General features: G+C 43.9%; 1 protein-coding gene across 1 annotated transcript; it reads left to right on the forward strand.

Moving 5' to 3' along the window:
* Positions 1-11,639: 11,639 nt before the first annotated feature.
* LOC124309692 (uncharacterized) lies at positions 11,640-13,229 on the forward strand. Its single transcript, XM_046773530.1, has 2 exons — positions 11,640-12,287; positions 12,335-13,229. The coding sequence occupies exons 1-2, from the start codon at positions 11,946-11,948 to the stop codon at positions 12,878-12,880; spliced, it is 888 nt and encodes a 295-aa protein (XP_046629486.1). The 5' UTR covers positions 11,640-11,945; the 3' UTR covers positions 12,881-13,229.
* Positions 13,230-15,838: the final 2,609 nt, after the last annotated feature.

Here is a 15,838-nt window from a genome sequence, read left to right on the forward strand (position 1 = left end):
GTGCACGATGATGTGATCCCCTAATTTCTCGGGACTATCGAGAAGTTCGAGTGCGCCAAGAGCTTCGCAAGTGTTGCTGTGCAAGCTCTTCAGTTCTGATGACGACTTTTTCGTGACACGAGGAATCGCGAAAAGTGTCGCGAGATGAGAATCCGTCAAAAGTCTCTTGTTTTAGTACCGTGAGACGAGAGTTTCCCAGGCTCGAGGGAAGTTTTCAGCGGTAAGAGCGATGTTTTTAATGAGTTGTGACGGTTCATCGGTAAGACTTGTTTTTAGGTAGTGCAGTTTTTCCACTTCCGAGAGTTGCGAATTTTCGCGAACAATTGATGTGAAGAGGTCGTGGAAAGACTTTCAGTCTGAGTAATTGCCCGAGAACGTAGGCAATTCGATGCGTGGTAGCCGTTTTGAGGCTCCTCCAGTTGTGAGTTGGGGGGCTACGGCTGTTGGCACGATCGGTGCCGATAGAGTCTTGAGAGTTCCGAGTAGATCGAGCATCTCTCCCTTCGCGTTTAAGTATTGCTCTTCGCACTGTCCGTAATAGTCTTTCGCGAAATACGAAAGTCTTTTTATAGCGTCGAGTTGATCACCTTTTGCTGCGATTCTAATTTGATCGACTGTCTCGTGCATGTGTTGGAACTTCATCCAATTTGAATTTAAAGCATCTAATCGCGATTGCACTTGCCCGAGGGTTGTTTTTGCTTCACCGAGCTTGCGCAAGTTTTCGAGAGTGCGACAGATGCGCCTGAAGAGATCGGTTTGACGTTCAATGTATTCGTCGATCGTCATTTTGACAAACGAGAAAGTGTAACTCACGCGACGAACAGAGTTTTCACGAACGAGATACGCACACAGTGATAATAGGGCGTCGCGATACACACTTCGAGAGATCGGTGTTGTTGACGCTCAGATCTTAGTCACGGTCACTACAGAGGACACCGCACGTTTGAATTTAACGGACGCGACTGATTTTGATGATGGTTTTCACCGATAACGATATTGTTCACTTTGATTACGTGAACTTTCGCAACTTGATGCACACGCGATAGTTCCGTTTCACTCACTGGCTAATTCGTTTTCCCGTAAGTCGCAACGATTTGAAAGATTCGACTCGATTTGCGAATGATCCGATTCGATTCGTGACTGATCCGGCTCGAAGGACCAAAAAATGTTTAGAGAGATGGCAAAAAGATATGGATCATCGACGTGGGATCCGCGAATTAGTGACGAGAACGAGTGTGAATGAAACGAAAGTGATGTTGAGACGGAGAGAGATGATGATTAATAGTAACCGAGAATTTTTATTGGTTTTGGTGCGGCGATACAGACCGTATCGCAAGAGAACGTTACAGAGAGTAAAGATTTTACAGAGCGAGAGAACACATAGATTATACACATACATGATTTCGAGATAGTAGACAATACATGAGATACAGCTGATGGGTTTTGAGTCGCGACACGGGCAAGCGGCGAGATTTGACGCAGAGACGGCAAGTAAACATTGCACGCGAGTGTGCGTACATGTGCGAGGACGATTATGAGTGTCGCGAGACACACATTTAACTATTCGATACCTTGCCGAAACAGGAGTCATCAGTCATATTCATAAAAATGAACCTTCTGCTCCTGACTCTAAATTATTCCTATTTTTGCCGTATCTATCACCGTTCTCAAGTTATTTGCGATTTCAAATAAAAAATAATTGAATTATTAGAAGTCATGAATGGTATTGCTGAAAATATCCTTCCTACCTCCTGACTCCAAATTATTGCTATTCTTGCCGTATCTATCACCGTTCCCGAGTTATTCGCGATCTCAAACTGAAAATCATCGATTCAATAGGAGTGATGAATATTATTTCTGGGAATGTTTTTCCCACCTCCTGACTTCGAATCAGTGCTATTTCTGCCGTATCTAGCACCGTTCTCAAAATATTGGCGATTTTAGATCGGAAATAATTTCATCAATAGGAGTGATTAATTATATCACCAGATATATATCGTTTACCTCCTGACCCCGAATTAGAGCTATTTTTGCCGTATCCATTACCGTTCTTGAGTTATTTGCGATTTCAAATCGGAAATAATTGCATCATTGGGAGTCATGAACGGTATTGCTGAAAATATTTTGTTCACCCTCCGACTCCGAATTATTGCTATTTTTGCCGTGCGTAGCACCGTTCTCGAGATATTCGCGGTTTAAGATCGAAAATATTTAAATCAATAGGAGTTATTATTATATTACCAAAAATATTTCCTCTACCTCCTGACCCCGGCTATAGCTATTGTTGCCGTATCTATCACCGTTATCGAATTATTTGCGATTTCAAGTCAAGAATAATCAAATTATTGCGAGTTATTGATCGTATTCATAAAAATGAATCTTCCAGCTCCTGATCCTGAATTATTGCTATTTTTGTCGTATCCATCACCGTTTTCGAGATATTTGCGATTTCAAATTGGAAATAATCGAATTATTGGGAGTCATGAACGGTATTACTGAATATATTATTCCACTTCCTAACTCCGAATTATTGCTATTTTAGCCGTATCCAGCACTGTTCTCAAGATATTTGCTATTTTAGATCGGAAATAATTGAGTTGATGGGGGTGATTGGTTATATCACTAAAACTATATGCTTAACGTCCTGACCCCGAATTGTTGCCATTTTTGCCATATCTATCACCGTTTTCGAGTTATTTGCGATTTCAAATCGAAAATAATTGAATTATTGGAAGTCATGAACGGTATTCCTGAAATCATTTTTCTCACCTCCCGACTCCGAATTGTTACTATTTTAGCCGTATCTAACACCGACTTCGAGAAATTTGCGATTCTAGATCGGAATAGATTGAATTAATGAGAGTTATCAATTAAACTACTGGAAATATTCTCCCCACCTTCTGACCCTGATTTATTGCTATTATTGCCGTATCTAGCGCCGTTCTCGAGATATTTGCGATTTCAAATCAGAAATTATGAAGTCCATGGGAGCTATCGATCGTATCACTAAAACTATATGCCCTACGTCCTGGCCCCGAATTATTGCTATTCTCGCCGGATCTCACCATGTTTTCGAGATATTCGCGATTTCAGATCGAAAATAATCACATGAATAGGAGTAATCAATTATATTACCAAAAATATATCCTTTACCTCTCGACCCCGAATTAGAGCTATTTTTGCCTTATCTATCACCGTTTTCAAGTTATTCGCGATTTCATGTCAAAAATAATCTAATTATTGGGAGTTATCAATCATATTCGTGAAAATGAATCATCCAGCTCCTGACCCTGAATTATTGCTATTATGCTACGTCTTTTTGTCCTCTAGATCAATGGTAGTAACGTCAGTTGCTCGATCCGTCACAGATTTTTAAATTAAACCAAAAATTTGCGCCGACGCCTCTAGATGGCGGTGCCACTCTCCCCAGAAGCCCCTGCGCCTTATGCCCCGACGCCATTACGTTTTTCTGTGCGATCCGTGACAGTCACGTTAGAATACGAGTTGGAAAATGTTTCAGTCGTACGTTTTAAAAAGTTTTCTTTTATTGCATAAATGAGTTCGCGGTCAGAATCATATTCGGGGAGCTCTCCGAGGTATAGAAATTCATCGAGGGACCTAAAAATTACGATGCCTGGAAGAAGAGATCAGGCGATCGCGTTCGCGCCATAGGCGTTCAACATCGCGTCGTCGGGATAAACGTTCAAGATCGTGTCGTCGGGATGGGCGTTCAAGACCGCGTCACCAGGACGGGCGATCAACTTCAGGGCGATATTCGAGAAGAAACGAGTCAGGGGACTCTGACAAAGAGAATGGCGAGCGTATCGCTGTTGAGAACAGACGAACGTCACATTCGCGGCATGAGCGTTCGCATCCAAGAAGCGGTTCGAGGTCCATAAACTATGATTCCGACGGAAAGAGTGGTGAGCGCCATCTGCGAGATGCGTCACACTCTAGTCGTGAACGGTCTGTAGCGGCAGTACAAGGGTTAGACAAAGAGGGCGGTGAGCGCAATCCGCGAGATTCGTCACGTCCTAGTCCCCACACGGAAATATCGGTAAAACAGGCCGAGGATAAAGAAGAGCAGTTACCAACAGAGCTCGCCGAAGCGACACTGGGGCTTTTGGGAGACGACCCATCTAAATACAATCAATGGGGTCCCGACATCCATGTGGCAGTGACAGAGCGCTGGACAAAGATATTGCAAGATGGACTGCCGATAGACCAAAAGCGCGATCTCCAGGGAAAATATCTAACAATTGGAAACTGTCCTTTTACCAAAGCGCCGAAAGTTCAACCAGAAATAAAATCGGCCTTGACACAGTTGGCGATTAAGAAAGACGCGTATCAGTACGTCGCTCAAGATCAACTCGGAGCTGGCATCAACGCTATTGGCGCAGCGCTAACGGAAGTACTGAAAGCGGAAGGAAGTACCGACCGAGAAGTTGACACGCAAAAATTTATCGAACAGCTGGCCGATGCAGGCAGAATTCTATCTGACCTACATCATGAGATGACAAAAACAAGAAAATCTGTCATGATTCCGAGATTAAATCCTACTGTCAAAAATATTGCCAACGACAGTCCACGTTATGCATGGCTATTTGGAGAAAAGTTTGCAGAAAATCTCAAGGCGGCCAAATCCATGGAAAAATCATCTAAAGATCTGACTCAACCGACTGGATATCAAAGAAACTTCGGGAACGCACCGCGCGAAGGAAATCGCAGGTTTGCATCATCCTACTCAAGACCAAACAATTTTTTGAGGGAACAACAGTCGGAGAAGTTAAACTGGCGCCGTCCCTCCGGAGCGAGTCACCGGGGCACTCAGAGAAAGGGACCGAAACCGAAAGACTTCCGAAACAAGGACAATCGTCGACACAAGGAATAGACCTGGTGGGAATCGCAGGAAGTGTGCGAAAGTTTTTCTCTGTGTGGAAAAAATTGACCAACGATCTCTCCATTTTACAATTGGTACAGGGTTACGTTATTCCTTTTGTAAGTCAACCAGGTTCACAAGTTGAATACAGCCAGCCAAGATTAACAAATCAAGAAATTATTGCTTGTGAAGCAGAAATTGGTAAATTACTCAAAAAAGGCGCAGCATCTAGATGCGAGCCGTGCGAAAAACAATTCGTTCCGTCATACTTTCTCGTGCCAAAACCTAACGGTGATATGCGCTTTATTCTTAACCTGAAAAAATTGAATATGTTTATTTCAGCACCGCATTTTAAAATGGAGGACAAAAAGACAGCGATTCGACTATTGCGAAAAGACATTTTTATGGCGACAATAGACCTGAAGGATTCGTATTTCTTGATTCTGGTTGACAAATCTAGTAGAAAATATCTTAGATTCATTTATAAAAACACGTTATACGAGTTTAATTGTATGCCGTTCGGGCAATGTACAGCACCGTACGTGTTTACGAAACTCATGAAACCAATAGCGCAAAAATTGAGGTCCAAAGGATTTGAATCTGTCTTCTATCTAGACGACATTTTGTTATTTGGAGAGTCAGCACAAGAATGCCGAAAAAATATTCAAGAGACTCGGAAGTTAATTGAAAAAGTCGGACTAATATTAAACATGGAAAAATGTGTCTTTGAACCATCGAAAGAAGTGAAATTTTTGGGTTTCCTTTTTGATTCGGAAAAATTCTGTCTTAGATTACCACAAAGCAAGAGAAATCAAATATATGATCTCGCGAGAAAGTTTCAGACCATCAGTCATTGTCAAATCAGGAAATTTGCCGAATTTATTGGAATTTTAGTAGCTGCCAGTCGGACTTCCGTTTCCGTTTTGAATGTGAGTGGCAGGTGTGCGAAAGAGTGCGAGTGAAAAGGCGAGAATTTAGCAGGATAGCAAAGGTGAGGAGAAAAGGAAATAGGGCAGAGAAGGAGCGGGGAAGACATAGACGGGAGGTCGGGTGAAGGGAATAGGGAGGCAGGAATAGAAGGGAAGGGCAGGTGAAAAAGAAAGAAGGGGAAGAGTTTTGAGGTTACGCAGAAAGAGCCGGCGGACGGCAACGATTCGGATAAGATAAGAATAGGCGGTGACATCTAGGGAGAAAGAAGGGGGATAGAGTAGAGACAGGTAGGCGGCGGATAGATAAGGTAGGGAGCGGTGACGGAGAAAAAGAATATGAGTAACGCGGGTGGCCAAAAAGAAGGGGCGCACAGGGAAGAGGAGGAGAAAAAGAAAGGTAGGCCGGGGGCAGTAGCAGCGTTAGGGAGGGATAGGAGGCATAGCCTGGGATCGACGGCGACGGTGCTAGACTTATGGAAAAGAAAGCGGGCGGAGGAAGGGGAAAAAGGGGAGGAGGATGTAGACGAGATGCAAGAAAGAGAAAGAGTATTTGGGAAAAGCAGGAAAGTGCACCGGTCGCTGGAGGGTAAGACAGGGGAGGAAGGGAAGGCAGAGGGAGGGGGTATACAGGATATGCTAAGGTTGATTAGGGAAGAGCTAAAGCTAGGTCTAGAGGAGGTCAAAGGGCAGGGAAGGGGGATCAGGGAAGAAATGGAAAAGATTAAAGGCAAAATGACTAGAAGGGAAGAGCAGTGGGAAGTAGAGAGGGGGGAGATGAAGGAAATGATAAGGGATCTAGGTAAAAGACTAGAAGAGGTAGAAGAGCGGAGAGGGGGGGAGATAGAAAGGGTAAAGAAGAGGAGAGGAGGAGAAGAGGAGATAGAATGAGAAAAGAAGAGTGCAGAAGGAGGGGGGGAAAGGCAGGTACAGGGGAATGCGGAAGTGGCGCAGGTAACAATAGATAGATTAAAAGAGATGGAGTGGGCCATAGAGAGGAAAGAAAGGGAAGAAAGAAGGGGAAATATAGTAGTGAGAGGAGCGAGACTAGAGAAGGGAAGAGAAAAGGAAGAGTTGAAAAAGATTTTGCAGCTGATAGGGGTAGAGGTCGAGGTAAAGGATATGTGGGAGGTAGGCGCGAAAAAGGGGGGAGAAAAGGGGATATGGATAGCAAGACTAGGAAATAGGGAGCAAAAGAGGCAGGTAATGGGAAGAAAAAGCCTCCTCAAAGGGCGGGAGGAGAGAATAGACGAGGATCTCACCTGGGCAGAAAGGAAAATGAAATGGAAGTTGAGGGAGATAGCAGCTATTGAGGAGAGAAGGGGAAACAGAGTAAGAATAGGGTATGCAAAGATCTGGATAGAAGGGAAAATGTAGAAGTGAGATGAGATAGGAGAGGTGCTTAGGGACGGTACAGGGAGAGCGAGGGAAGAGAGGCAAAGGGAGGGGAGTGGAAAAGTAGGGGAAAGCGATAGGAAAAGGTCAGCAAGCGAGGAAAGACAAGAGGGAAGTATAGAAGCACAGGGAAGGGTACGTAGGGAAAGGCAGTCGGGGGAATGGGTAGTGGGGGGGGCAGAGGCAGGTGGGGAGGGAGATAAGGAGGAGAGAGAGGGGAGTAGGCGAGACAGAAAGGGAGGGGTGGAAAGTAGCTTTTTGGAATGTGGCGGGGCTCGCGAGAAAGGATGAAGATTTCTGGAGGGGGCTAGGGGAGTGGGATGTAATATTTCTAATGGAGATATGGATAGAAAAGAAGGGGTGGGAAAGGATTAGAAATAAGTTGCCAGTAGGGTATAAATGGGAAGTGCAGTATGCGGTTCGAACAAATAGGAAGGGAAGAGCAATAGGCGGAATGCTGTCAGGGGTAAGAAGGGAGATAGTAAGTGGGGAGGGAGGGAGGGAAGAGGTAAAAGAGGGCATGATAGCAAGGAAAATAAGTGTAGGGGGGGAAAAATGGGTAGTAGTAGGAGTATACGTAAATGGGGACCTAAAAGAGAAGATAGGGGAATTGAAGGAGCGGGCAGAAGAGATAGAGGGAGGGGTAAAAGTGTTAGTGGGGGGTGATTTTAATGCCAGGACAGGGCAGAAGGGGGGAGGATGCTGGGGAGAAGGAGAGGAGGAGAGTAGGAGTAGGAAATCAAAGGACAGGAAAATAAACTCGGAAGGTAGGCAGCTGGTGCAATTTTTAGATGAGACAGGATGGGCAATAATGAACGGGAACATAGAGGGGGATGAGGAGGGGGAATTTACGTATGTAGGAGGGGCAGGGGTGACAGTGATAGACCACGCTATAGGAGACATCGAGGTAAGGGATAGGGTCAAAAGGATAGAGATTGGGGATAGGGTTGACTCGGATCATCACCCGGTAATAGTGTGGTTGAGGGCGGCAGTGGCTAGGACAAGGAAGGGAAAAAGAGTAGGGGGAACTAGTAGAGGAGACTGGACGGAGGAGGGTAGGATGAGGTTTAGAACAGAAGTCAAATGGGAGGGGATAGGAGAAGTGGATGTAGGTAAAGAGATAGAGAAAAGAATAAGGGAGTTTAGACCAGCCTTAGATGTAGGAGGGAGAGGGAGGGAAGCGAAAAAGGGATGGTGGGATGAGGAATGTAGGCGAAAAAAAGCAGAAGTTAGGCAGAGTCTAAGGAAATGGAGAAAGGGGGAGGGGGAAGGGGACGCGTATAGAAAGGAAAGAAGGGAATATAATAGGCTATGCGAGGAGAGGAAAAAGAAAGAAAATGAGGGATTCATAAAAGAAGCAGCGGAAGCAAGGACAGAAAGCAAGGTATGGGAGATAGTTAATAGGGAAAGAAAGAAGTGGAAGCGGGTGAATGAAGAATTAGGAGATCAGGAGTGGAGGGAGTATTTCATGGGATTATTAGGCGGGGTAGAAAGCAAGGTAACAAAAGGCGGGGAGTCGGTGAATAGGAAGGGGGACGGGGAAGGGGAGCTGCCGAGGGAAGAGATTAGAAAGGTGATAGGAAAGCTGAGGGATGGAAAGGCACCAGGGGGGGATGGAATAGTTAGCGAGGTATGGAGGTATGGGGGGGAAGAAATGGAGCAGTCGATATGGAAAACATGTAACAGAGTTTGGGTGGGGGAGGGCTGGCCAGAGGATTGGAGGGAGGGATTGATAGCTCCGATAGTTAAGAAGGGGGAGGGGAAAAGGGTAGAAGAGTATAGGGGGGTGACTTTGATGCCAACTCTATATAAGGTGTATGCGATGGCATTAGCGGATAGGTTAGAAAGAGATGTAGAGGAAAAGGGCTTGATACCGCAAAACCAAACGGGTTTCAGAAATGGCATGGGTACAATTGACAATATATATGTACTTAATTATTTAATCAATAGCCAGGTGGGAAAGGATAAGGGAAAGATGGTGGCGTTTTTTGTGGACCTGAAAGCGGCTTTCGATTCAGTGAACAGGAAGGTGCTGTGGGAGACGATGGAAAGGAGAGGGGTGAGGGGAGGGCTAAGGGTAAGGATAGAGGAAATTTACAAGGAAACAAAGAGTCGAGTAAGGAGCGGGGGAAAGGTAGGAGAGGCGTTTTGGACAGCGAGGGGGGTAAGGCAGGGATGTCCGCTCAGTCCGCATGTGTTCAACCTGCTGCTGGCGGACTTAGAAGAGGAAATGGGGAGAGGGAGAAGGGTTGGGGGGGTGGAGTTAGCCGGCGGAAGGGTATGCACGTTAGCTTATGCGGATGATATAGTGTTACTAGCGGAAAGTGAAGAGGAGATGGAGGTAATGATTAGGAAGTTAGAAAGGTATATGGATAGGAAAAGGCTGACGGTAAATGTAGGGAAATCAAAGATTATGAGATTTAGGAAAGGAGGCGGTAGAAGGAAAAACATAGATTGGAGATGGAAAGGGAAAAGGATAGAGGAGGTGAAAGAGTTCAGCTATCTAGGGTATAGAGTAAAGTGCAATGGGGGACAGGAAGCACAGGTGAAAGAGAGAGTACGGAAGGCAGGGGTAGTAATGAGGCAAGTATGGGGGATAGGAAGAAGAAGGTTTGGGAGGGATTGGGAAAAAAGGATTTGGTTATTTGACAGGCTAGTATGGAGGGTAATAGAGTACGCATCGGAGATATGGGGGAAGAGAGGGTGGAGGGCGGTTGAGGCGGTACAGGATAGATTTTTGAGATGGACGTTAGAAGTGTATGGGTAAACACCGGGATATTTAGTAAGGGAGGAGCTACAGAGGGAGAAGCTAGGGATTAGTGCAAGGAGAAGGGCATGGAATTTTGAAAGGAAGCTGGAGAGAGGGGAGGGTAGCGAGTTAGCTAGGAGATGCTGGGAAGAGATAAGGGACAAGGCAGAAGCTGCGAGGCAGGGATCGAGGTGGGAAAGAGAAAGGGAAAGTTTCTTTGCGGGAAGGGGAGCAGAGAGTAGAGAGGTAGTCGCGAGAAGGCAGAGGGGCGAGATGGATTTTAGGGAAATAGAGGAGAGAGAGAGGGAAGAACAGAGAAAAGAGAGGTGGGAGAAAATAATAGAATCGAGGTACAACAGATGGTACAGGCTAGTGAAAGGAGAAGGGATACCAGGATATCTGGGAAAGGGATAGGGAGAAAGCAGGTGGATAAGGGTGGCAAGATTTAGATTAGGAAGCAAGATGAAGGAGGCAAGGTACTGGGAAGAAGAGGAAAAGAGAAGGTGTAGGGTGTGCGGGGGGGAGGAGGAAACATGGGAGCACGTATGGGAAAGGTGCGAGGGCTGGGATAGAAGGGAGGAAAGCTGGCAGGAGGTGGTGAGGGAGATGTTAGGTGAGGAGGGGGTGGGAGAAGTCTGGATGAGAGAATTGGAAAGGATCAGGGATGTACAAGAGAATGAAAGAGTGAGAGATGAATGGGAAATGGAAGTCGATTACGGTAAGGACGATTTAGGGAATAGAATAAGGTAAAACAGGATAAGGTTAAGTGAGGATAAGGATTAAAAAAAAAAAAATAAGAAAAAGATGAGAGGGAAAGTAAGGGAATGGCAAGGCAATGGCACAGGGCACAGGCAATTAGAAATTAAGTAAGGATAAGGTAGGAAGTAAGAATAGGGTAAGAATAGGTTAAGAAAACATGTAAAAAATATTGTAAAGGAAGAGGAAAAGGGAAGTCCTTGTAACCCCAAGGGGAACAATAAATATTACATACATACATAGTAGCTGCCAGTCCCGGGGTTCGATATGAGAATTTATACATTAAGAATTTTGAAAGAGAAAAATTTTTAGCTTTGCAAAAAACAAATGGAAATTACGATAAAACCATGGAAATATCGGACAATCTAATCCCAGACTTAGAGTGGTGGACAAGAAATATAAAAGAGTGCGTCAACCCGATAAGAGAAGACCATTTTGAGATGGAAATCTTCAGCGATGCCTCGTTAACAGGCTGGGGAGTAGCTTGCGAGGGAAATCGGTCACATGGGTTTTGGAACATGGAAGAGCGAAAAGAACATATTAATTATCTCGAATTAAAAGCGGTATTTTACGGACTCAAATGCTTTGCCAAGGATAAACATTCGTGTGAAATATTGCTTCGTGTCGATAATACGACGGCGTTATGGTACATAAACCGTATGGGTAGCATTCAGTTTCCAAAGTTGTCAAATTTGTCAAAGGAAATCTGGCAATGGTGCGAGATTCGCGACTTGTGGATTTTCGCTTCGTACATTAGTTCTCGCGACAATAAAGACGCAAACGAGGAATCAAGAGTCAAACAAAACGAAACCGAATGGGAATTAGCTACCTGGGCATGTAATCAAGTAGATACAACCTTCGGGAAATTCGATATAGATTTGTTCGCATCGAACGTAAATGCAAAATGCAGAAAATTCGTCTCATGGCACAGAGACCCAGAGGCGTGCGCGGTAGATGCTTTTACCATACCGTGGACAAATTTATATTTCTACGCTTTTCCACCATTCGCTGTCATCCTCAGAACAATTAGAAAAATAATTGCTGAGAAAGCAAACGGGGTGTTGGTTGTGCCTTTCTGGCCAACACAGTCGTGGTACCCCCTGTTTCAGAAATTGTTTGTGAGCCAACCGATCCTTTTTCATCCAGAAAATGATTTGTTAATTGATAATTGCAAGCAATTCCATCCGTTGCGAACCTCGCTTTCCCTGGTTGTCGGGAAGTTATCGGGCAAGCGTTTGTCATGAAAGGCGTTCCTCAAGAGTCCGTACCGGTTGTGATGGTATCATTGTCCGAAGGAACCATTAAGCAATACCGGAAGCCATTAGGTCTCTGGTGGGATTTTTGTCAAAAGAAGAGAGCCAACCCTTTTCAGGCTCCAGTTTCATCTGTTCTCGAGTTTTTGACCGTCTCTTTATCCCACGTAAAAACTTATGGGACGTTAAACTCGTATAGATCAGCTTTAGCGTTAATAGTTATAGGCGATATAGGGCAACAGCCCGTTATAAAGAGATTCTTTCGAGGTGTGGCTCAGCTACGCCCGCAATCAGCAAATATGAAGAAATTTGGGACCCTGACCCAGTTTTATGTTATCTAAAAACTCTTTGGCCGCACGACACTCTGTCGTTTGAGGATTTGACAAAGAAATTAGTCATGTTATTAGCGTTAGTGACAGCACAAAGAGTGCAAACGCTGTCAAAAATTAGATTAAGCTGTATCGACAAGACTGACACAGAGATTAAAGTCAAGATCATAGATCGTATAAAAACTTCGGGTCTGGGGAGAAAGCAACCCTTATTGTGTCTGCCAATTTTTGAAAAACAACCTAAATTGTGTGTAGCTACGGTCTTAGACTGTTACATCAAGCGTTCGGCAAGTTTGCGACCTAATAACGAAGATTTCTTACCGATAACATGTAAAAAATCTCACCGTGTGGCAACAACGCAATATATACGAAGGTGGATAAAGGAAGTGATGGCCAAAAGTGGCATTGATACAAATACTTTCGGTTCACACAGTACTAGACACGCGGTTACCTCCGCGGCACATCGCAGAGGTGTAGACATCGAAACAATCCAAAAAGCTGCGGGTTGGACGGAAAAATCGAGGGTGTTTGCGCGATTCTATAATCGACCTCTGATAAAAAATATAAAGATATCCAAATCCATAATTACTTAAGTACAAGAATGGCTGTAAGGCAGACGTTGTCAATGTCAACTTAAAGTTTATAATTATTATTGTACGCACCAAATTATCCTTAAATACAAATTGCATAAAACTTTGAACAACTACCATTGATCTAGAGGACAAGACGACGTAGCATAATTAGACGATCAAACGAACTTACCTTAAGTGATGTTCGATCGTGATTATGCTAGGCGTCTTGTCCGAATAGATCAAACCCTCCCTATTTCTCCCGCCCCTTTTGATCTATTAAAGATGCAATTTGTCGGCTTTCAAATGTAATGGCGTCGGGGCATAAGGCGCAGGGGCTTCTGGGGAGAGTGGCACCGCCATCTAGAGGCTTAGGCGCGAATTTTTGGTTTGATTTAAAAATCTGTGACGGATCGAGCAACTGACGTTACTACCATTGATCTATTCGGACAAGACGCCTAGCATAATCTCGATCGAACATCACTTAAGGTAAGTTCGTTTGATCGTCTAATTTTTGCCGTATCTATCACCGTTTCCGAGTTATTCGCGATTTCGAATTGAACATTATTGATTCGATGAGAGTAATAAATGATACTTCTGAAATTGTTTCTGCCACCTACTGACTCTAAATTGGAGCTATTTTGCCGTATCCAGCACCGTTCGCAAGATATTCGCGATTTTAGATTAGAAATATATGAAATGATAGGTGTTATCAATTATAATACCAACAATATTTCCTTCACCTCTTGACCCCGAACGAGAGCTATTTTTGCCGGATCCATCACCGTTCTCAAGTGATTTGCGATTTCACGTCAAAAGTAATTGAATTTTCGAGAGTTTTCAATCACATTCATGAAAATGAATCTCTCAGCTCCTGACCCCGAATTATTGCTATTTTTGCCGGACCGATCATCGTTTTCAAGTTATTTGCGATTTCAATCAGGAAATAATTAAATTTACAAGAGTTGTGACTTATAATACTCAAAATGTATCTCCCACCTCTTGACCTCAGACTATTGTCATTCTTGCAGTATCTATCACCATTTTCGAAATATCCCCGACTTTAAAACGAAAATAATTATATTATTGTGATTAATCAATTAAAATATTAAAATTGAATCTCCGTCACCTCCTGACACTGAATTATTGCAATATTCGGCGGATCTAGCACCGATCTTGGAATAGTCGCGATTATAAATCGGAAATATTTGAAATAGTAGGAGTTATGAAGTATATTACTGAACTCATAGAATGTACCTCCTGACTCCGAGATATTGCTATTTGAGCCGTATCTAGCACCGTTTTCAAGATATTCGCGATTTTGAATCGAAAATGATTAAATCGATGGGAGTTATCGATCGAATCACTAAAAATATTTCCCCCTCCTCCTGACCCCAAATTATTGCTATTTTTGCCGTATATGGCACCGTTCTCAAGAAATTCTCGATGTCAGATCGGATAAAATTATATCAATGGGAGTTGATAATTATATTACGAAAAACATATCCTACACCTCTTGACCCCGAATCGGAGCGATTTTTGCCCTATCTATCACCGTTCTCAAGTTATTCGCGATTCCAAGTCGAAAATAATTGAATCGTTGGGAGTTATTAATTATATTACTCAAAATATAATCCGTACCGCCTGACACCGAATCATTGCTAATTTTGCCGTATATGGCACCGTTCTCGAGATATTCGCGATTTTAGATCGGAAATAATTGAATTCATAGGAGTGATCAATTCTATCACTAAAAATATTGTTATAAAGGGTGAAATAACCCGTTTTGCCCCCTTTTGATGATCTAGTAGTCATCATAGATAAAAGACGTTTATAAACCTCCTATGTCTTTAAAAAGAATAAGGTTGCTGCGTCAACCAACATTATTGTAAAAACAGTCTTGTTTCATATTCAAAACGAGAAACACATATCTTGCAAATAAAGCTTTTTCACGACATTTCATTTACGCCTTTGATTTTGGCTTGATAATCAAACTCATGGATCCATATTCTTTTCCGTACCGTCTAAGAACGTTGCACTGGTGTCAGAAGTGGAATTGAGAGTTTTAATCGAGTAAGTTTAGTGCGCGAACGTTAACCATGAGCAATAGTCGTATGACACGCTCTCGTCGATGGGAAAGCGGCGGAAAAGAACCTTTCATCACGGAAAATCCGCGGGTTCCCGAGACCATCTCATCACCTTCAGTAGACCCTCTTGCAATTCCTTCGGCGGTCTCTCAGATTGATCTGCTGAAGATCATGTCCCAACAACAAGGAGCCGCTGAACGTCATCAACAGCAACTTCTCCAGCTGCTTTTTGATCAACAAGAGCAGCAAAAACAAGAACTCGCTATTCAACGAGAACAACGAGAAAGGGAACTTGCCTCTCAGTTGGAGCAGCGGAGGCTAGATGGAGAAGCTCAAGAACAATCCGAAACCAGTCGTCATGAACTGTTCGGGACGACTGTGGCAGCTCTTCAGGCTGTCCACCAGGTGAACAGCTCAGGAGAACCGGCCGTCACCCCTCGAGGTTCCAGAGTCGCTACTCCGCTTCCCTCACCTGTTCCCGCTCCTGTTCCCGTTCCCGCTGCTCAGGAGGTCCAACATCCAAGACGATCCCAGGATGTTCGTGACTCAAGGTCTGTGCCTTTTATTAGGGGGGTAGATGAATCCCCAATTTGTAGAGCAAGAGTAGATAATGAGGTTTGATTTTTCCGAGCCTCTGTCTCAGGTTCATCCTCGACATTCTCATTGAAGTCAATTAAATAATTCGAGATTTCCTGGGGTTGCTTCTCAGATTAACGAGAAACTCTTTTATCCTTCAAAACCGCCAATTTTTAATGGAAAAATTCCATGGGCAGAGTATGAGCGTCAATTCAGCACAATAGCAAAACATAATCAGTGGGACTCCGTCGTGAGGGCCCACAGCCTTGCCTTTTGTCTTCGGACGCCGGCTTTGAATGTTTTAACAGCATTGTCTGAA

This window comes from Neodiprion virginianus, unplaced genomic scaffold (assembly GCF_021901495.1).
Source record: "Neodiprion virginianus isolate iyNeoVirg1 unplaced genomic scaffold, iyNeoVirg1.1 ptg000023l, whole genome shotgun sequence".
Classification (NCBI taxonomy): domain Eukaryota; kingdom Metazoa; phylum Arthropoda; class Insecta; order Hymenoptera; family Diprionidae; genus Neodiprion; species Neodiprion virginianus.

Bases quoted from the DNA above. Each gene is read 5' to 3' on its own strand.
- LOC124309692 (XM_046773530.1), top strand. From the start codon at position 11,946: ATGAAAGGCGTTCCTCAAGAGTCCGTACCGGTTGTGATGGTATCATTG. The intron at 12,288-12,334 runs TATGTTATCTAA...CTGTCGTTTGAG, and splicing joins TTGGGACCCTGACCCAGTTT to GATTTGACAAAGAAATTAGT.